Source organism: Lotus japonicus, chromosome 3, assembly GCF_012489685.1.
Source record: "Lotus japonicus ecotype B-129 chromosome 3, LjGifu_v1.2".
NCBI classification, from domain to species: domain Eukaryota; kingdom Viridiplantae; phylum Streptophyta; class Magnoliopsida; order Fabales; family Fabaceae; genus Lotus; species Lotus japonicus.
This window is the reverse complement of record NC_080043.1, coordinates 90,653,917-90,672,810: the sequence shown is the minus strand read 5'-3', so window position 1 is coordinate 90,672,810 and position 18,894 is coordinate 90,653,917. Positions and strand designations below refer to the sequence as shown.

Genomic DNA, 18,894 nt, shown 5'->3' with positions numbered 1-18,894 from the left:
TAACCGGTCTAAATTAATGATACATGAGCGTTTAAATGATAGTGAGTTGTGACATTGTTTTGATTAAAAAATAATAGTTGCTAGTAATAAGATTTTAAAAAAATTTAGGAGTACCCCGAGTCAATTCATATATAAAAGTTGGAGCTTTAAAACCTTAAAAAAATAATGAATATAGGGAATGGACTACTTTAGAAATCCGTACCCTTTTAGCATTTTAGAATTTTTTTCCTGATGAGAAAACTAAGGTAAATTCATTTTAAAACTAAAAAAGGGGAAAAAACGAAAAACGCCCACCGTGGGGCTCGAACCCACGACCACAAGGTTAAGAGCCTTGCGCTCTACCAACTGAGCTAGACGGGCTTTTGTTCAACTATTTATCCATTTGATACTATATTTCATAATAAACTCTGAGTATAAATGGCCCACTGTCGAAGTTCAAATCAGTGTGGATATAGTTTCTTTTTCTTTTTTCATGAACTACTTTGTTTATACTTTTTTGCATGAAAAACATTTGTATCTATGAAATTATTTAATATATTAATTTTTACAATGAAAGACTAAGCCCGAAAAAGAAAACTACTCACAAGTAGAGCGTAGGAACAGTACTCCCAAAACATCAAATAAAAGTACTAAAATGATTGGTGAAAATAACATTCTATCCTAAGTTATTAGCAATATAAAAATATTAAAGCATTACTCTCTTCTAACTCTATCACATCTCATTATCAATTATAAAATTACATGTGTCTATGAAATTTGTGTAAATATTTTCATTATCTATATATTCATATCACATTATCTAACTGATAAAACTTGATATTTGTAAAAATAAAAATTCTTCATATGAAATTTTACAAAAATTAAGAGTACCTTTCTTTCGAAAAAAAATAATAATTTTAATCGTCTAAAAATAGAAATAAATTTTTAAATATTTTTAAGAAAAATATAAACTGGATTTGTGTTTGTTTACATTAGCTAAATCAATTTTTTTATTTTCTCTCTTATCTATTATTGTAGATTTTCTTGATAAGTTAATCAAAGAATTTTTTTCAAATAATATGATTTCAGCATTTTTCAAAATAATTATTTTAAAAATGCCGAAACATACATAAAAATCTTTTTAAAGAAAATAAACTAAGGCAAACACACTCTAATCAGATTCCCACCAAACTGATTGAAGTGTACATACTCTAACATTCTTAAGGGTCCAGATGGTATGCTGCGAATACATAGCAGTAAACGATTCAGGGAGGTTCTTTAAGTTTATATAGTAATTCAGTGTTTGTAATTCGTGTGATAGGAGATTTTGGTTTTTATTATCTCCATTGTGCTATTTCTGAGTTTAGTCTTCTCCCTCTTTTAGTAACATATACATTAAATATATATATATATATTTGGACTTAAGAAAAAACAATTCAAATCCTTTGACTTTTATGGCGTTTGAGGTTTCATTTTTTTATACCAATTATTAAATTGTTGGTTGATGAATTGACAATTTTGTAAGTGTCCGGATTGGAGGGAGGGCTTACTTGTGGTGCTGACAGACATTACAAATGGTAGTGTTTGGAGATTTCTGATTTTGATTGGTAAGAAACAAATGGAAAGTAATGGAACATCATGTAACAACTATTTAATATAGTGAATTAAATATATACCATTGCCGGCTTCTTGTACTTTGTATACATTTTTAGTCAAATGGTCACAATCTCTAATGTCATCTTTCTTTGGATGCTTTTGTTATAGAATCCACTCCTACCATTTCATCAATGACACATTCATATGAAAACTTCACAAGAGATATCAAACTAATCACTTTGACTTTGCAACCTTTTTTCAATTTTCTCCTTGCAACTCATTAGCGCTTGACTCATGATGATTTCTAAAACCATGATTCATCTTTGGTTTTTTTCTTTGACGTGCTTCAATGCATGCTCAGCTCAACTGGATTATGACCAATCAAGTTGCACTTCAAATGAAAGTTTCCCAGGGTCAAGGTACACCTGCAATTCAACTCATGATTCATGCAAAACATACTTGGTGTACAGAGCCAATGAACGTTTCAAGACCATTTCAGATATCTCAAACCTCTTCAACATGAGCTCTAGACAGGTGCTTCACATAAACAACCTCACATCATCTTCTGAGATACTTAAACAAGGTAAAGAGGTTCTTATTCCTGTTGATTGTACTTGCTCTGGAGAGTTTTATCAAGCTAGTCTCAGCTATAAAGTCCCTGAAATCACAACATTTTCAGAGATTTCATGTGGGGTTTTTGAAGCTCTATTGAAACAACTCACTATGGCTGAGGAAAATCTTTCACAAGGTGAAAGCCCTGAAGTTGGTTCTGAGCTTCAAGTTCCTCTTAGATGTGCATGCCCTGGGAATTTCTCAAGTGGGAAGAAAGTGAAGTACCTTGTTACATACCCTGTAATTCTAGGAGATGATTTAGACCAATTGACTCAGAAATTTGGCATCTCACCTGAAGGTTTTTTGGAACAAAATCACTTGAACTCCTTGTCCACCCTTTACCCTCAAACTGTTGTTTTAGTTCCAATTGATGATGACCCCATCAGAATATTTGAAATTCCAGATTCTCCTTCTCCACCACCTGGTTTTCTTCCCACAAATCCAGTTAAGCTACATAAATCACTAGAATCATCACATTTGTATATTGCAGGATCTGTCTTAGGACTTGTGTTTTTTACAACACTGCTTGCAAGTGGACTCTACATGAAGAGAGTGAAAAAAAGTGATTCTGTACACTCATTCAATACAACAAACACCTTGTGGTCATCCCCAATGAGAACCTCTCCAGCATGGTGCCTCTCTCCAGATCTTCTTCTTGGAATAAAGTACTGTTTGGTCAATTACCACATAAAAGAGCTTGAAAAGGCCACCAAAAGTTTCAGTGAAGAAAATAAGATTGGTGATTTTGTCTATGAAGGCTTAATCAATAATATTGAGGTGATGATCAAGAGGATGAGGTTTGAAGACACAAGCCAGGTAATTGACTTACATTCCAAAATCAATCACATAAACATTGTGAACTTGCTTGGTGTATGTTATGGTGAGGGCAATGCTTCATGGTCTTATCTAGTTTATGAGTTGCCTAAAAATGGATGCTTGAGGGAGATTATATCTGATCCACTCAATCCTCTAAACTGGTACAGAAGGACACAAATAGCATTTGATATTGCAACATGTCTTTACTATTTGCATTACTGCTCTTTTCCTTCCATAGCTCACATGAATGTTAGTACTAGAAATATTTTCATCACTGCAAACTGGAGAGGAAAATTGGCAGATGTTGGTGGTTCAACCAAAAGAAACGACAGCACAGAAATTCCCAAAGGATTAGTGGAACCAGGGAACCTTTTGAAGGGTACAGTATCTCAAAAAGTTGACATTTTTGCATTTGGGGTTGTCTTGCTTGAGTTGATCTCAGGAAAAGACAACTTTGATGGAAAAATGATTAAAGAATGCTTTGGACTTTTGTTGGGGGAAGCAAGTGAAGGGGGTTGTTTTGAAGGTTTGAGGAGTATCATGGATCCTAATCTGAAGGATTATTCTCTTCCAGAGGCTTTGTGTTTGTCTTTTTTAGCAAAGGATTGTGTGGCAGATGATCCACTGCATAGGCCAACTATGGATGATATCATGAAAGTCCTAGTCAAAATGGTTTAGCCAAGTGCAGAACAAGAAATTATATCAGGTGAATTAGATGAAATTAAGGTTGTAATTATGAAAATATCATGATGAGAAATAAGTTCCTGTGCTGGCTCCTCTCAAAACATGCAAGAGAGTCAAATTTATATCAAACATTTTCCCAATTATCAATGTCTGTTGGTTCAAATGGGAAGAAACTTAGTTCTCTTCAATCAAGATATTGGATTCAAGTCTTATAAATGAGATAAATAATGGGGGTATTTGGCTGTACTCTTACATTTTGGGGATCTTGTCAAGACTGGGTGGCTGTCTGCCTTGTTTCTTAGCTCGTCGGTTGCCTACCTTGTTTGTTCTTGTCTCTCTTGAAACTTTGTTCTCAAGTTTTCTGCTTTATAATATATTTTGTTTTAAAAATAATAAGTAAATAAGTATAACAAGAGTTCTGTTCTCTTGAAGGGAAATTTACCTAACTCGATATTTAATGGGATTTTAAAATATGGAGGCTTATAAATGTTGGACGGTGAAAATAAGTGTTCAGTAAGGCTTATATTATCGTGCGCTTATTGGGGGAAATCCTCTAATTTGCACTACACTGGGTCAATAAAACTCATTCTCATGCAACACCTTATTAAATTCTTTACCACCTCAATGTGAAGTTTAATACATAAGTCTTTTTAGAAGACTCAACACATAAGTAATGTGTAGTACAATTTTTCTAACACCATCGTCATTTAACTATGCCAAAGAACGAGTGGAATGGTTGAGAGTTTTCAATTCTTACTTAAACATGTACGAAAAATAAAGAGCTTAAATTACTTTTTATTTTAATTGTATAACCATTTCAGTCTAGCTTTTAAAATCACAAAAAATAGTTTTGTGATAATAATTTTTTGTTTTAATAATATGTAATACACTCATTTTCATCACTTTCTCATGAAATCCTCTCTTTTCATCATATCATTACCACTATTGCTATCACCGCCAAACAACTTCAACTTCTACCACCACCTAGCTCATGCAGTCATACCCACAATCCCCACTTCCACTATGTACTTAACATCCTCTATCAAAGCTACCACCACCACCACCACTATTGTTGCTTTCACCTCCCACCATCGCTTCCACCACCCTCTATCTCCCCCACTGTCGCCTTTATTACAACCACCAGCCATAATCACCATCCCCACCGCTGTTGCCACTATTCAAATAAAAAATGTTTTTGCATTGATTTGTCTAATCTCATTCTTTTCCCTAGAAATACTTTGTGCATTGGTTTGTTGAAACACATTATTTTCTTAGAAAGTATTTTTGTATTTATTTGGAAAATCTCATTATTTTCTTTGGAAATACTTTTTCATTGCTTTTTGAAAATTCATTAATTTCTTTAACGGTGCATTGGTTTGTGAAACTCGATCCCTTCCTAGAAAATGCTTTTCTATTGGTTAGTGAAAATCCATTATTTTCCTTGAAATTGTTTTTGCATTGGTTTTTGAGAACACATTCGTTTCTTTAAATTTTCATTGGTTTGTGAAAACATATTCATTTCCTTAAAAATGTATCTGCACTATTTTGTGAAGACTCATTATAATGTGCAAGAAAAGTTTTTGCATTGGTGCTTGAAAACACATTCTTATCTTTGAAAGTATCTTGCAATGATTTTTTACCAACATTACATGTTTTCTATTGAATTTGCATTGGTTTGTGAAAACTCATTCATTTAGTTTCTTAGAAAATGTTACATGTTTTCTATTGAATTTGCATTGGTTTGTGAAAACTCATTCATTTCTTAGAAAATGTTACACATGTTTTCTATTGAATTTGCATTGGTTGTGACAATTCATTTGTTTCTTAGAAAATATTTTTGAATTGTTTTGTGAAAACTCATTCTTTTCCTTGAAAATATTATTTTGTTCGCATTTGAAAACTTACTCACAAGCTCAAATTTAATATATTGTAAATAGATTCGATCATATTAATACACTGGCTGAAAATAAATTATAAAATCCTTAAAACCATGTATAATAGAAGAATAGATGTGATGTAGCAATGAATAATGATCAATAACAATCACCTAACCTAGTGCATGTGAACATGCATTATTCATCATCTGACTAAAATTACAAATAATCTTCTGGCCTGAAATTTCAATGTTGATATTCTTGCGGTTTATTGAACTTCACTATGCGGTTGTTTATTGGCTGCAATGGTCTTGCATTTGTATCCGAGTCCTGCAAAGTAGAGTCCAGTTTAAAACATAAAAAATTGTTTCATCGATCATGTCATGTTATTTGACATTTGAATATTTAATATTTTAATATATAATAACAAAGAAAATACCTTACGAAGTTGATTAGGAATATATTAAAACTTTCTAAATCATGTTTTTGACCAGATTCTCTGTTTTGATCAGACTTATTAATCAAGTTGGAAAAAATAATTGCTATGTTCAATTTATTTATGATTAGTTTGTGATAACCAATTCTGAGAGTTCCTTTAGCCATATGATTAAAACCAATAATTATATTTTCACACCTAGAAAATGAGGTATGAAAAAGTGGAAGAAGAAAGAGATAGGAAGAAATGAGAGAGAAAGTAAAGATGTGATATGTGATTTGATTGATATAGAAAAAAGAAATAGATATAAATGAAGGTGGAAAAGGAGTGAAGAAGTGTGTATATATCATAACTCGATCAAAACAACTTACATCATGAACAGAACCTCGAAGCAATTCAATTTGCTCCTTTGAAACTGATCTCACCTGTGACATGTTTAACAAATTAAGTATAAATTTTAGAAGAAACCAATTGAAACTTTATAAACCAAATACAGCTAGCAAAGGGTAAATTTAGCAAATTAACCTCTCTAACTATTGTCCAAGGAACATTCTCAGTGCATGGTGGAGTAGTCAGTGAGCCATTGTATCTGTAATATTGCGTTCTCCCTATTCTGATTAGCCCTGGATCAATTACACCCACCGCTATTTCTGCTTCCGTACTATTAGAAATAGCCTCCAAGTGATTTGTTAACTAGACAATATGAAAATTTCAAGGTATATAGATAAGTCATGCATATATGTCACTTTTCAGTTTTCACAGACATAGTAGTAAGACTCAAGTGTGGATCTTAATTTGATTTACCGATGACAATAAAGGGTCTGGTCTTCCAGTCTTGAACAACATCCCAATCACTGCAGCTTGTGATCCTGATGGAGTTTCATGCACCATGTGTAACTCTAGATCCAATCTACATAGCAATAAATTGGACATTTTGTCACAAATATAATTTAAAGGTATTCATGTATTTTCATCCTACAGTTCATGACAAGATATCAGAGATGATAAAGTGGTCAGAGTTCTACCCCATGCACCCTTGTTCTTGCTAAAAAAGTTGAATTTCAGCATAACGTAGGAAGAGATCACTTAAATGTGAAGTGTGATTCATGAGAATTAAGAAAGCAAGAATGTGCATATGTACCTACCTTCTGCCTTCTATGGTGTGTTCAGATGGAGAATGCCAATGGAACTGTTTAAGGACATACTTAGTTCCATTAATTTGTAGATAGCTTGAGTTATCATGCAATTCCAGCTATTCACAAACACAAAGAAATTGTAAAAAAAAAAGAAAGATGAATTCTTCAACGTTCAATCATTTGTTGATAATTAGATATTGTTGAGCTTGTTAATTAGTTTATACTAACCATGATATCATGACCCCTGTTCTTAAGAGTTGCATTGGAGGGCTTGTAGTTCATCTGAAGCGCTCCTAAATGTGATACTATTTGAACCCTCTCATTCAACAAATCAATTGGTGATTGCATTGATCCATTTTTGCACGAATGCCATTCGGGTTTAATGTCTCCCCAATGTAATGGTCCTGTCTCGCTCTCCACATCATAACTAAACTCGCTCTCATCCTCTGTAAGTAACTTTTGAGAGTCAGATTTGATTCTGAAGAAAGATAAGTTAATCCAAACATGCTTTAAGTAAAATGATCATCATTTACTTACCAACTTCTTGAGACATTGCTGGGCATGATAGCATAACAATTGCTGCTGATAAACAGCATATCAAAATCTGCAAAGCAAACTTTGCCATTTCAATTAACAACTTTGGTAGCTATGATATTGTACGTATGAGGAGGAGTATAGTGTTGCAAAGGATTAAGGTTAGTACATTATTATTTATAGACAGCCACAGGGGTGTGAAAATCAAATGAGGAGCTTAGGAAATAATAAATTAAGGTGGCTAAAGTATTAAAATTTGAAAAGGAACACATTGCTTTGATGTCATTCATTCAAGAAAGTTCTATTCCATGACTCTTACTCCTATTTTAGTCTTGTATTTTAGCAATTTTAAAGTTGTAGAAGCCAATAAAAATCTGTATTTTACCACCAACAATATCCACCTGGTCTGAAGTTTGTGTGACTCATTCTTAATTAGCATTTGTTTTCTGTTGGCAGTCAATATAATATTTTCTTTTCAGGAAACTCGATTTCACCCACGTTAGCGGTGACGAGTCCAGTTTGAAAAAGTCATTCTTATTGATTCATTTCGCTTCTTATTCTATGAGTGACTTTCAGTCAATGTGTCCAACATTCGTTCAAACCAGCACAGTATATTGGAGACTTCTGCATAAAGCTAAAATAACTCTGTGCAGTTAACCCGCTTCATTTTATGGCCCTTATCCATTTTCAAAGGTTTAGGCAACCTACCCTTGTTTTCACCACCGTTTCATGTAGGTTCTTTGAATTTTAATTAATGACTATAAATGATGTTTGGTAGCTTAATTAATAATTGTATAATACGGATGAGAGACCAGAATTTCCTCGCCAATATGATGTTTGGTAAGAGTAAGAATTTTTAAGAGAACGTTCTAAAAAAGTAAATCCGGTATTTTTTAAGTGTATTTTTTTTTTAACTTTGGAAGATAAATAACACCAGATTGATCCTTAAACCTTTCCTTCCCAACTCATATGTTCATTAATTCTTACTATCTGAGCTATCTCTTGAGAATTTAAGTCTATTTTTTAAAATAACTAGAACTAGATAGTAAATTATTAAAATTATTTCGGAAGATAATATGATTATAGTGACTTTTAAAAAAGTTAATTTTAGCATTTTCTGAATTTTTGTATATTCCTTTTGATTTGAATTTTTAAAGATTAAGACTAAAGACATATTTACAATAAAATTAACTAAGCTCGTATCCATAGAAAACTGGAGGAATAAATATTTATAGTGTTTCTTATTTTATTCGAGATTAAGATCATTTCATGTGAAATTTCTTTCATGTTTATTCATGTTGAAATTTTGTGTCTTTCTTTTTATGTACATTTAGAGAGGCTTACCTAGCTAATCCTATTTAAAGCATACATGTGAAGAGAGAAATAAATACAACTTTTTAACATAGAAATCATTAGAGAATTTTCTCATAAGGGATTCTGATTTTCTTCAAGTTTTTTTTTTTGGGTATAAATTTTCTTCAAGAGTTCAACCAAGACTACCTAACTGTTTAAAAAAAAAAACAAGACTACCTTTTTCTATTTAAAAAAAAAACCCAAAGACTACCTAAAAACCCAAAACTTTCAAAAACAAAAAAGACTACAAATACTATTTTGTTCCTTTTACGAACCCAGAAGAAAAATAAATGGGCCTCTCGGCCTAAGCCCCAACACCTATTGTTATTGTTTTTTGTTGGTACCTGAGTCTATTATTTCTTCTTATTTTTGGAATCTCAGTTATAAACAAAAACAAAAGATCAGAGGTAACATACACTAACCCTTCTAAATTTGTTAGCGTTACATTTTACAACATACTTACTCAAAATATAAACTTCATCCTCATTTTGTTTTTAACAGAGTTGAGTTTGTCAAACTTATCCAAAACACATAATTTCTATATGACTTTTTTTTTCTCTCAAGAGGAGTCGAAATTGTTCCTTGTTCGGTTGTTCCTCTGTATATCGGTGTTTCCCAGCAATTCCACCAAGTTGGACAGGCCACCTATATGGCTATATTAATAATAAAATTACCAATTTGGACAAAAAAAAAACCACTACATGCAATCCCCTTCCATTAAGTAGGTGGAATTTCCCTATTTAGACCACATAGAAATATGGACAAATAATGTCATAATTTTATTAGTCTGATCAACAATTTTAATGGGCAAACCACTTCGTCCTGCCTCACTAATCATAGGTGATACCCCACCATTATACTATTTGAAGCTGACTTCTTGAGATTTGCCTATCTCATATACATGTCATTACCCTGCCCATCACCCCTATATAAGCTGATCCAACCTCCTCCTTTCTTCTCCGTGTAATCATACAAAGACACATATCATATCTTAGGACTTAGGTATATCTTTCAACATGTATACAAGTGATATTCCTAGCTAGCTATTACTTTCTTTTTAATTTGTTCAAAATCATATACATACATATATCTTATGCCATTGCTTATGATAATATTCATATAGTAATAGGATTATGATCTTATATGTGATACATGACCCTGTTAAGTTTTGTGTATATATTTCTTTTCATAAATATTCAGATGATGGGGCTAGGCCCTTCACCGTAACAAAAAAAAAATATTCAAATGATAGCACATATTTAATGCATATGAAATGATAACGGACATAATTTTGAGATTCATGAGAGCATCCTAGCATGTATTTATTTTATTTTGTCATGACTCATCTCTTTAATGAGTAAATTAATAACAACCATTGATTTTGTGGCTAATGAAGAGTACTGCAGGGAGCAGAAGGTGGAGTGTGATGAGAATGAAGCTTCTAGTAATTGCAGTGGTGGTGTTGATGCTGGCAAGCTCTTCTATGGCTACAAGTAGGACTAGGAAGATTTACGTGAGCAACAAATTGCAAGGAGATTCGCCGGAAGAGGATCTCGGCGGAAAGTACGATGAACAATACGGTGATGATAGTGATCACCATCAAATTCCTCGAAAGGACTACGGCAAACCTGGTTCAGGCCAACAACGTACTACAAGTGATGATGGTAATCACCATTACATCCCTCGTAGGGATTATGGAACTCCAGGTGCTGGAGGAAATTAATTGATATGCTTAACAGAGGAGCACATGCACACACGTATTGCGATATTATGTTTGATAAATAATGATGTGGTAGTGATAAAGATCATATATAGTTTGAGTTGATAAATAAAGAAGATCTTTTATGCTTTTGAATTATGAACAGTAGCTGAGTGAAATTAGAATTTGCAATATGATTATGTCACTCAAACAAAACTTTCAAATTAAGATTAGATTTTGAAATTGCTCAATCTATAACCTCAAGGCCTTTGTTTTTGTCAACCAGTAACCTTAAGGTATTAAACACGAATTAAGTCCAATTTTGCATGCCAAACGTGGAATTATGTAGCAAGGGGCTTCTCCAAATTCATCATTGAGTCTAATTGAGAGCTATAGGCTTATTGATGAACAAGTAAGGATGTCAAGACTCTGACTCAAGTGCTACGTACATTAATTGGTAAGAGAAATCTTCGGATTAATTAACCATTGAAATCATGTCTTTAGAAAAATTTAGTAGCTGATTCATTTGCAAATTATAGTTTATCCTGGTTAATGCTTATGCGCATATGTGTATCCCTCCCCTTTTTAAGTAGTGTTTCTTTTATGCACATTATTTTTTGTTACGGGAGGAAATGTTCAAAACTAAAGAAGAACTTTTATGCACATATATGTTTTTAGGCTTTTATCCCCTTATTGAATAAAAAATAAATAATTAGTTATATATAAATCTCTTCCAATAAATGTCGTAAGTCTCACAAATGTATTTTCACAGAATGCCTGTAATTATAACACAATGGAAACATATCCTCTCAATTGTGAAAATAATTTAAATATGACAAATTTCATTATCTTACAATTATTTTTTTATATCTTTAATAATTAAAGAAATATAAAGAAAATTTAATCAATAATATGATTGGTGAAAGTTGGTATGGTTTGAAAAATTTACAATTCACATGATTCTAATCCATCATGCGACACATTATGTTAACTCTATGCACCCTAAAGATGACGATTATATTTGCAAATCAATGTCAACCAACAGTCGGTGAACCAAACGCAGAACCTCTTTCACGTATACTTTATAAGAAAGCTATGATTTCGTGTTTTTTGTGTTGAAATGTGCGTTGGCAGGCATACCTGGATGTTCCCTCCTTTCACTCTATTCACATCCTCAGTTTACTGTGAGAATCTTGAAATAGAGCTGCAGTCTTGAAGAAAGTGACACCCCCCAAGTTAGACACCTCTAATCTTGGCGCAAAAGTTTCAAGACTAACTAGGGAGACAGGAGGAGTCCAAAACATGAGATCATACACCAATAAGGCAACACTGAAGAACTCAAATATTTGTACATCACATCACCTAAATCCTTAAAGCTTGAGAGTTTATGGGTAACATTTTTTATAAAGTCACATCTCTTATTTTTAATTAATGTCAGACTTCAGCTCACATGCACTATAATTTTCAAGGCTAAGCACAAGCGAGTCCATCACAGTAACTGCAAACTTCGCAACTTAACGATCAAAATCATGCATGGAACAACATTTCACAACTCACATAGGAATGAGATGCACATAATTAATCACAGTTGTACTTAATTTCGTGTGTTTAACGATGTGAAAGAGGATATTGTTCCCTTCATACACACCAAAATGCCAAATTTCTTTGTCACTTTTTCCCCTAGTTAGTAAACACAAAACCAACCTAAAGTGTTGGCAGATTAGACCACTCTAAAGTGAGAAATGCTACTTTAGAAGATACACTAAACAATTACAACCATTGAGTGAGAAACACTTGCATCTTACATAACTCTTTAATGTGCAAGTACATAATCACAATTTCAACCGTTAATTTCTCAATCAATAGCTGCAATTACTTACTTTACTCTCTAAAACGATCTTTCGCGTTCAATTGGAACAATTTTTTCTATCCCACGAAGTCATGGATCATGTGCCCTCCAAATTGGCGTCTAAGTTCCTCCTCATGCTGCAACTGCTGTTGCTGATGCTGTGTACCTTCCACTCCATGCCTTAAACCCAAAGTTAGAGACACAGGCCCAAGCCCGCCAACCTCAAGCCCGCCGCGCCGGTATGGCATAAAACCCATCAATGTCTCATCCATGCTTGGTGCAGGTGCAATCTCACATTCATATTTAGACCTCTTCTCTAATTGAATATTCCATTGTTCATCTTCTTCTATTCTCTTTTCCACAATATTCCCAGTTGAGGATGATCCCATTTCCAAATGCTGAAATTGCTTTTCAGGGACAATTGCATGAGTAGTACTGCCAAACTTGCTCATATGTTGATCAACTCCGGCGTGGTTGTTACCTTGGTCAGCGGCGGAAGCTCCCTCGTTTTTGCTCGAGTTCTGGTGGTTTTCTGTTGTGGTGCCTTTAGTTTCAAGCATGTGGATTTCCTCAACCATTGGCTTCCACACTCGGACTCGAGCATTAATGAACCAATTTGAAACCTATGTAAATCAGTTAATTACATCATTATTCTAACAGTGTATAAAAATCCAAACAGCTTGAAAGAATGCACAATTGGCAACTGCCTAGTGTTTACACCTCATGTATGTGTACAATCCTAACTTCACACATTCAAGTAATTTGAGTCATTAGATTAAGACAATCATGTTTTTGATCAAAATCGGACGGCACAATATAAGTTGTTCTATTTTACAACAAAGACTTTCCTAATGGGGAAGGAATCCAAATTCCCAATTCATCCCTTGTATGGACTATTGAGAATAAAAGATTAACATAGTATCTATGTATTAGGCACAACTAATCTAACACTAACTCTCCTATTTTATTTTTTTTCACACTTCATATAATTGGTTGTTTGTACAAATTAAAATCAAGCAATAATTACTACTCAAACAATGACAATTATTAAATAGGGTAAACTCCCATGGCCAAACTTTAGAAAAATGATAAACAAAACAAGTCGAAACATAAAAAATTATCTTCAAAAACAAGCCTTTAGAGGTGGGGTTTGGTCTGATTTACTTTCTATTTTATTTTTTAAGTTGATTTTTTTTTTCCTTTTTATGAACTAAAAAAATAGTACATTTTCATCATATTTTGTGCTTCAATGTTTTTTTTAAAGGATGTTCCAATGTTAAGAGAAAGAAACAATTATAAAAACAACTTTGAATTATGCAAATCCCTCTTTCTCTTTTATCTTATTTTCACCAATTCTCTCTTTCTATCTCTCTTTGAATTATGCAAATCCCTCTTTCTCTTTTATCTTATTTTCACCAATTCTCTCTTTCTATCTCTCTTCTTTTTTCATCATACCTTTCACTTCACTCTCTTCTATTTATATGTCTCTCTAAAATTGGAGGTGGAATTGGTGTGAAACAAAACATTTTCTATTCTACGACTCATTGTTCATTTAAGACTATATTACTTAGGCTACAAATATATTTAACCAAATATTTGGCCTAAAAAGTGAACCCACTAAGAAGTAACCAAGAGAATATATCAAATACAGATTCAATCAAGTAAATAGAAAAAGGGGCTATGCCTATAGACATAATAATGCATTGAAAAGGAGTAGACCCCCCACCTGGTTTCGAGATAGACCTGTTTGAGTAGCCAACATGTGTTTATCAGTGTCCGTGGGGTACCTGATAAATCAAACCATAAGAAAATCATAATGTAATCTTTTTCTTCATTGTTTCTAAATATAAGATTCATACAGATAGAACATACGGATGAAGAAAATGTTCAAATAACCAAGCCTTAAGAATTGCCACTGCGCGTTCTGGTAATCCTCTTTGGGGCCTCCACACATGTTGTTGGGGTTCAAAAAAGTCCATGTTAGATTTGTTCTTGTGAAAGCTTTGGTCCAAATTGCACCTTAGCCTAGCCATGTTGTTGTCAACCATTTTACTACTAGTGCTAGTGGTTGGCATTGAAAATTCATCTCCCAATACATCACATGTAAGCTTGAGTTGATCTGTTATCGCATTTTTTAAGCATCTGAAGTGTCTTGACACTGACTTGAGAGCCAAGGAAATGTAAGGTGTAGCGGAACTGAGTCCCGCTACTGAGTCGAAGGATGAAACAACCATTTGCATTTGTTGATGGTATTGTTTGTATCTCCTTGTAACCTATCATGGACCATATAAGCAAGAGTGTCAATAGCAATATTTTTAAGGCATTTCCATAAAAAATGACTAACATTAGTGTAAGATTTTGTCTATCATGGACCAAGAAATATCCGGTTCACAAGATAATTAAAAGAGTTTATCTACAACAATGCAATGATTAGAGTATTGCTCCTTGTTAGTATTCTCCCTTCTTTTAAAATAAATTGGATGTTTTCTTCTCTTTTTGGAGATATAAATAGGTACACAGGGAGAATTTGCCTTTTCATATTAACCAGTATCCTTATAAAGGCACACATTCAAGATCCTAAAATAGAACCTCATCACTACAAATTTTCAAAAATTAGTGAAGAAATGGTGCACAGCACATGATGAGATATTTGCATACTTTTATAACAACCACAATTATTCAGATAAAATAATTGAAAATTATGCTGAAGTAGATGACAGAAACTAACCACTAAAACCACATCAGTTGAAAGGTTATCAATTAGCACTGTTCTTGTTTACACATTGGTCCCCTCTAGATGGATCTAGAAATAAATGTGGACATGATGTGAATCACTATTCTTGCTTAGCTTTTTAGCAACAAATTTAAGTTTATTCATACTAGCTAGAAGACATGATACCCCATCTAGATTTCTATTCTTTCACTGCCTGAAACTAATTAAGCAATTCCAACCCAACCACAAGTTAAACCTTACAGAAACTTTTCTTTTTACCACAGCAACAAGTCAACATGTCATATATTGACAAATCATAAACAAGTCAACAATCTAGATTGTACACAATTAATGAGATAAGTCGACCTTCATTCTTTAGTATTTTGTTTATATACTGAAACCAACAAGAAAAATACTATGAAAACTATAAGCTAGTAAATTAGCACTAAATATGGGAAGTGATAGCCAAATCCATTTTACTGCACAATGTAGTCTTTGAAGAAAAAAAATTTGTTGCACCCTTATTTTTCAAGAGATCATGTTTTAAAGCATTTGGCCTTTTTCCTAATAAACAGTGAAATCCTGACAGTGACAAAAACATATTACAAGACATAAAGGTAAAATCATAAAATAGGCTATTATAAGGAGCAGTGAGAGAAAAACCAACCTCTTCTTGCATGTACAGTAGTTTTGCCTTGTTCTTTTGGCACTCGGGCCGAGAAGAAGAACCACAGAAGCTACTACTGCTCTTGCCTCCACCGCCATCACCGCTGCAGCTACTGTTTTCCTTTGCAGCAGCTGCAGGAGCATACAGCATAGAGGATGAATTACCTGAACCTGAATTACTACCACCACCACCACCTAGAGCAGAAACAGAATTAGCACTGTTTTCTCTGGAGACCCATTTTGGAGATTTTTCAGATTTCTGACAGCAATATTCATCTAACAGCTGCTGGCAAGGCTTCAAGTACCTTGAACTCTTGAGAATGGTGGCATATCCAGTAAAAGGGCCAAGAGGACCAATGTTTCTAAAACTAGCAGTGCTTGAAGAAGGTACTGCTATTCCCACAGGCTTTGAATATTGAGGGTCATCTGATGTAGACCCTTCTTCAATAGAAGGCTTGGATTGTGAATTTGATGAAAGTGACAAACACAAACCCTGATGAGGATGATTATTGCAATCACTGCTCAATGGCCACAAATTACCATACTGTGCATGCTCACTGTTATTATTACTATTTCCTGATCCCCAAATGCCATGGTGCATTATGGAACTACTAGCCATTTGAACTGAACCATGTGAATTGATGGGAGATGCAGACTTGAAAATATCTTGTAAAGCATTGTGGTAGAGTGGAGGTGAAGAATTAGAAGAAGGAGGAGGGTAATGCATTTCACCTAATTGCTTTTGAGTTGCAGAAACATTGAACTCAGAAGCCAAGAAATTAATGTTGGGGATAGAACTGGAGCTTCCATAATTATTCACCATCCAATCAGAGACTTGATGATGGGGGTTACTACTACTGTTTCTCCAATCTTGTTTTGGGGAAGAATGAAGGTTGGAAGATGAATATTGAGGGAATAATGAACTATATTGAGGAGGCATCATTAGCCTAGAGGGTTCTACTAGCTGATCCTGACACTCCAACATGTTCCTAGTAGCAGATAAAGGAGGCGGTGTTATCATTTCCGATGAGTAAAAAGCTGCTGCTGCTGCATCATCAACAAGCATGTTGTTGTTATTGTTGTTGTCGCCGCCATTTCTAACGTTTCTCACTTCAACAAGGTCCAGGCTGTTGTTGAACCCTACTGCAGGGTGTGATGATGATGATACTTGTTCGACGTTGATACCAAAACTGTTCTGAATCCTCAATTTCTCTCGCCGAGTTTGTTGTGTAACATGCAATTCACGCCTTGAGCCGCTCATTCCAACCAAGAAAGGCCTTCAAGTCGAGAGTGTTTAGATTTCGGTTGAACTCAATATCTCGATCGAGAATAAACTTTACACTTCAAATCACACCCCCATTGTGCATAAAAAAAAGCTACACTGCACCCATAAAAGAAACAATTAAATATAGATTCACTTGTATCAAATCATGCAACTAACTTAATTACTCACAACACTATTTCTAGTTTTACCTTGTTATTTTGACATGAGCAAAAACAATGAAAGCTCGAGATTAGATAGATAGGTCTTTTGTACGGAGCACCGAAAGTGTGAATATTTTCTCCCTCAAAACAAGCTCAAGAGTATAAACGACACTATTCCAACCACCAAACTGAACAGTGTAATAAAGGCAAGATTCAAGATGAAGCACCCGCTCAGAAGAACTCGCCTTTAAACCTACGCAAACACCAAAACAAGAACAAAGTTAAAGACACACGTTAAACAACAACATTAAACACTTGTCTCATAAACCCTACTATAACTCCAATGGATCTAGTGAAAACTCTCATTCTCAAGGAGTCCATATTAGTTTTTTAAAAAAACTAAAAAGCTAAAGCAAGAACAAGAAGGTGCACACTAAGAAATTAGCAAAGAACAAGAGATATACACAACCACGTTGAAGAAACACTACTAGCTTAGTTACCTTGAAGTGAACAAGGAGAAAGAAGGATGAGAAATGGTGTAGAGTATGAAGATTCCTGTGATTTGGTGTGTGTGTGAAAGAATGGAAGTGGAAGGAAGCAAAGGAAGGAGTGCCACAAACAACACAATGATTGCTACACCGATTATTGGCCGTTAGGTTTAACGTCTAAATTGAACGTTAAGTCTCTTTATTGATTTTGTTTGAAGGAGGTGAGAATGTAGTGTGACGCTCTCGTGACTGATGAGTGGGGTGAAACTCCAACATATGTGGTCCCTTGCCTTGTCTGTTTTTTCAAAGTTTTCTTGCCTTCTTCCTTTTGCCCTTTTTATTTCTTTGTATTTCCCATTCTGTCATTGTCTCGTGGACTCATCCATTTACCTCATCCTGGGTGGGAGGGTTTGCTCACTTAGTTGAGCAAAAGGTAGGAATAGATGTTATTGACAAAAAAAAAAAAGGCAGGAATAAATGTTGGAGATGGAGGTCTAGAGTTCGAACCCTAAAAAAGAGTATTTGTAACTACTAACAAATCACTAACATTTGTCTAGAAAAAAAAATTTACCCTCAACCTAAATTTGGTGATCAAACATAAAATAACATATAAAATGTTTGTAGCTGTCGCTAAAATATACAAAGGAAGTCTCTCATTGTTAATTTGGAGATAAAATCAATAGAATATAAGTACATACGCAAGAAGAATCGCAATCCCAATTGCTTTAATTAAGGTTTTTTGGGTAAAGTTTCTACTCCAGCGTAACAAGTCCACTCTCTCTAATCGAAACTCACACACATTCAGACCCAACAGTGATTTCAGAGTCCAACCACTTGCTAAACGGGCCACGATCCAAAAAATAATCCAGAAAAAATATATAACTACAAAAAGGAAAAAAAAGCCAGAGGCCTCTTAGACTCAGGTTCACATAAGGGAGCACAAGCTCATACTTGCTTGATGTAAAAACAGTATTTTTAAGAAGACCAACAAAATGAATTAATATATAGATTTTGATTCATTCAGGTTAAAATAG

General features: G+C 34.0%; 3 protein-coding genes, 1 long non-coding RNA gene and 1 other non-coding gene across 5 annotated transcripts; 2 read left to right on the top strand and 3 right to left on the bottom strand.

Annotated features, from left to right (window-relative positions):
* Positions 1-287: 287 nt before the first annotated feature.
* Positions 288-360, bottom strand: TRNAK-CUU (transfer RNA lysine (anticodon CUU)). Its single transcript has one exon. It is a non-coding gene; the product is annotated as a tRNA-Lys (tRNA).
* Positions 361-1,743: 1,383 nt separating this feature from the next.
* LOC130747260 (lysM domain receptor-like kinase 4) lies at positions 1,744-3,850 on the top strand. Its single transcript, XM_057600130.1, has one exon. It carries the CDS (start codon positions 1,870-1,872, stop codon positions 3,679-3,681), a length of 1,812 nt encoding a protein of 603 aa, XP_057456113.1. The 5' UTR covers positions 1,744-1,869; the 3' UTR covers positions 3,682-3,850.
* Positions 3,851-5,654: 1,804 nt separating this feature from the next.
* Positions 5,655-7,806, bottom strand: LOC130742999 (alpha carbonic anhydrase 7-like). The gene is made up of 7 exons (XM_057595107.1): positions 7,671-7,806; positions 7,362-7,579; positions 7,143-7,249; positions 6,802-6,907; positions 6,523-6,690; positions 6,369-6,422; positions 5,655-5,891 (listed from the first exon to the last, which is right to left on the bottom strand). The coding sequence occupies exons 1-7, from the start codon at positions 7,756-7,758 to the stop codon at positions 5,808-5,810; spliced, it is 825 nt and encodes a 274-aa protein (XP_057451090.1). The 5' UTR covers positions 7,759-7,806; the 3' UTR covers positions 5,655-5,807.
* Positions 7,807-12,455: 4,649 nt separating this feature from the next.
* On the bottom strand, positions 12,456-18,105 carry LOC130747257 (BEL1-like homeodomain protein 8). The gene is made up of 6 exons (XM_057600129.1): positions 17,873-18,105; positions 17,421-17,625; positions 15,949-17,328; positions 14,441-14,841; positions 14,295-14,355; positions 12,456-13,191 (listed from the first exon to the last, which is right to left on the bottom strand). Exons 3-6 carry the CDS (start codon positions 17,206-17,208, stop codon positions 12,646-12,648), a joined length of 2,268 nt encoding a protein of 755 aa, XP_057456112.1. The 5' UTR covers positions 17,209-17,328; positions 17,421-17,625; positions 17,873-18,105; the 3' UTR covers positions 12,456-12,645.
* Positions 12,714-13,352, top strand: LOC130747259 (uncharacterized). Its single transcript, XR_009022351.1, has 2 exons — positions 12,714-12,851; positions 12,984-13,352. It is a non-coding gene; the product is annotated as an uncharacterized LOC130747259 (long non-coding RNA).
* Positions 18,106-18,894: the final 789 nt, after the last annotated feature.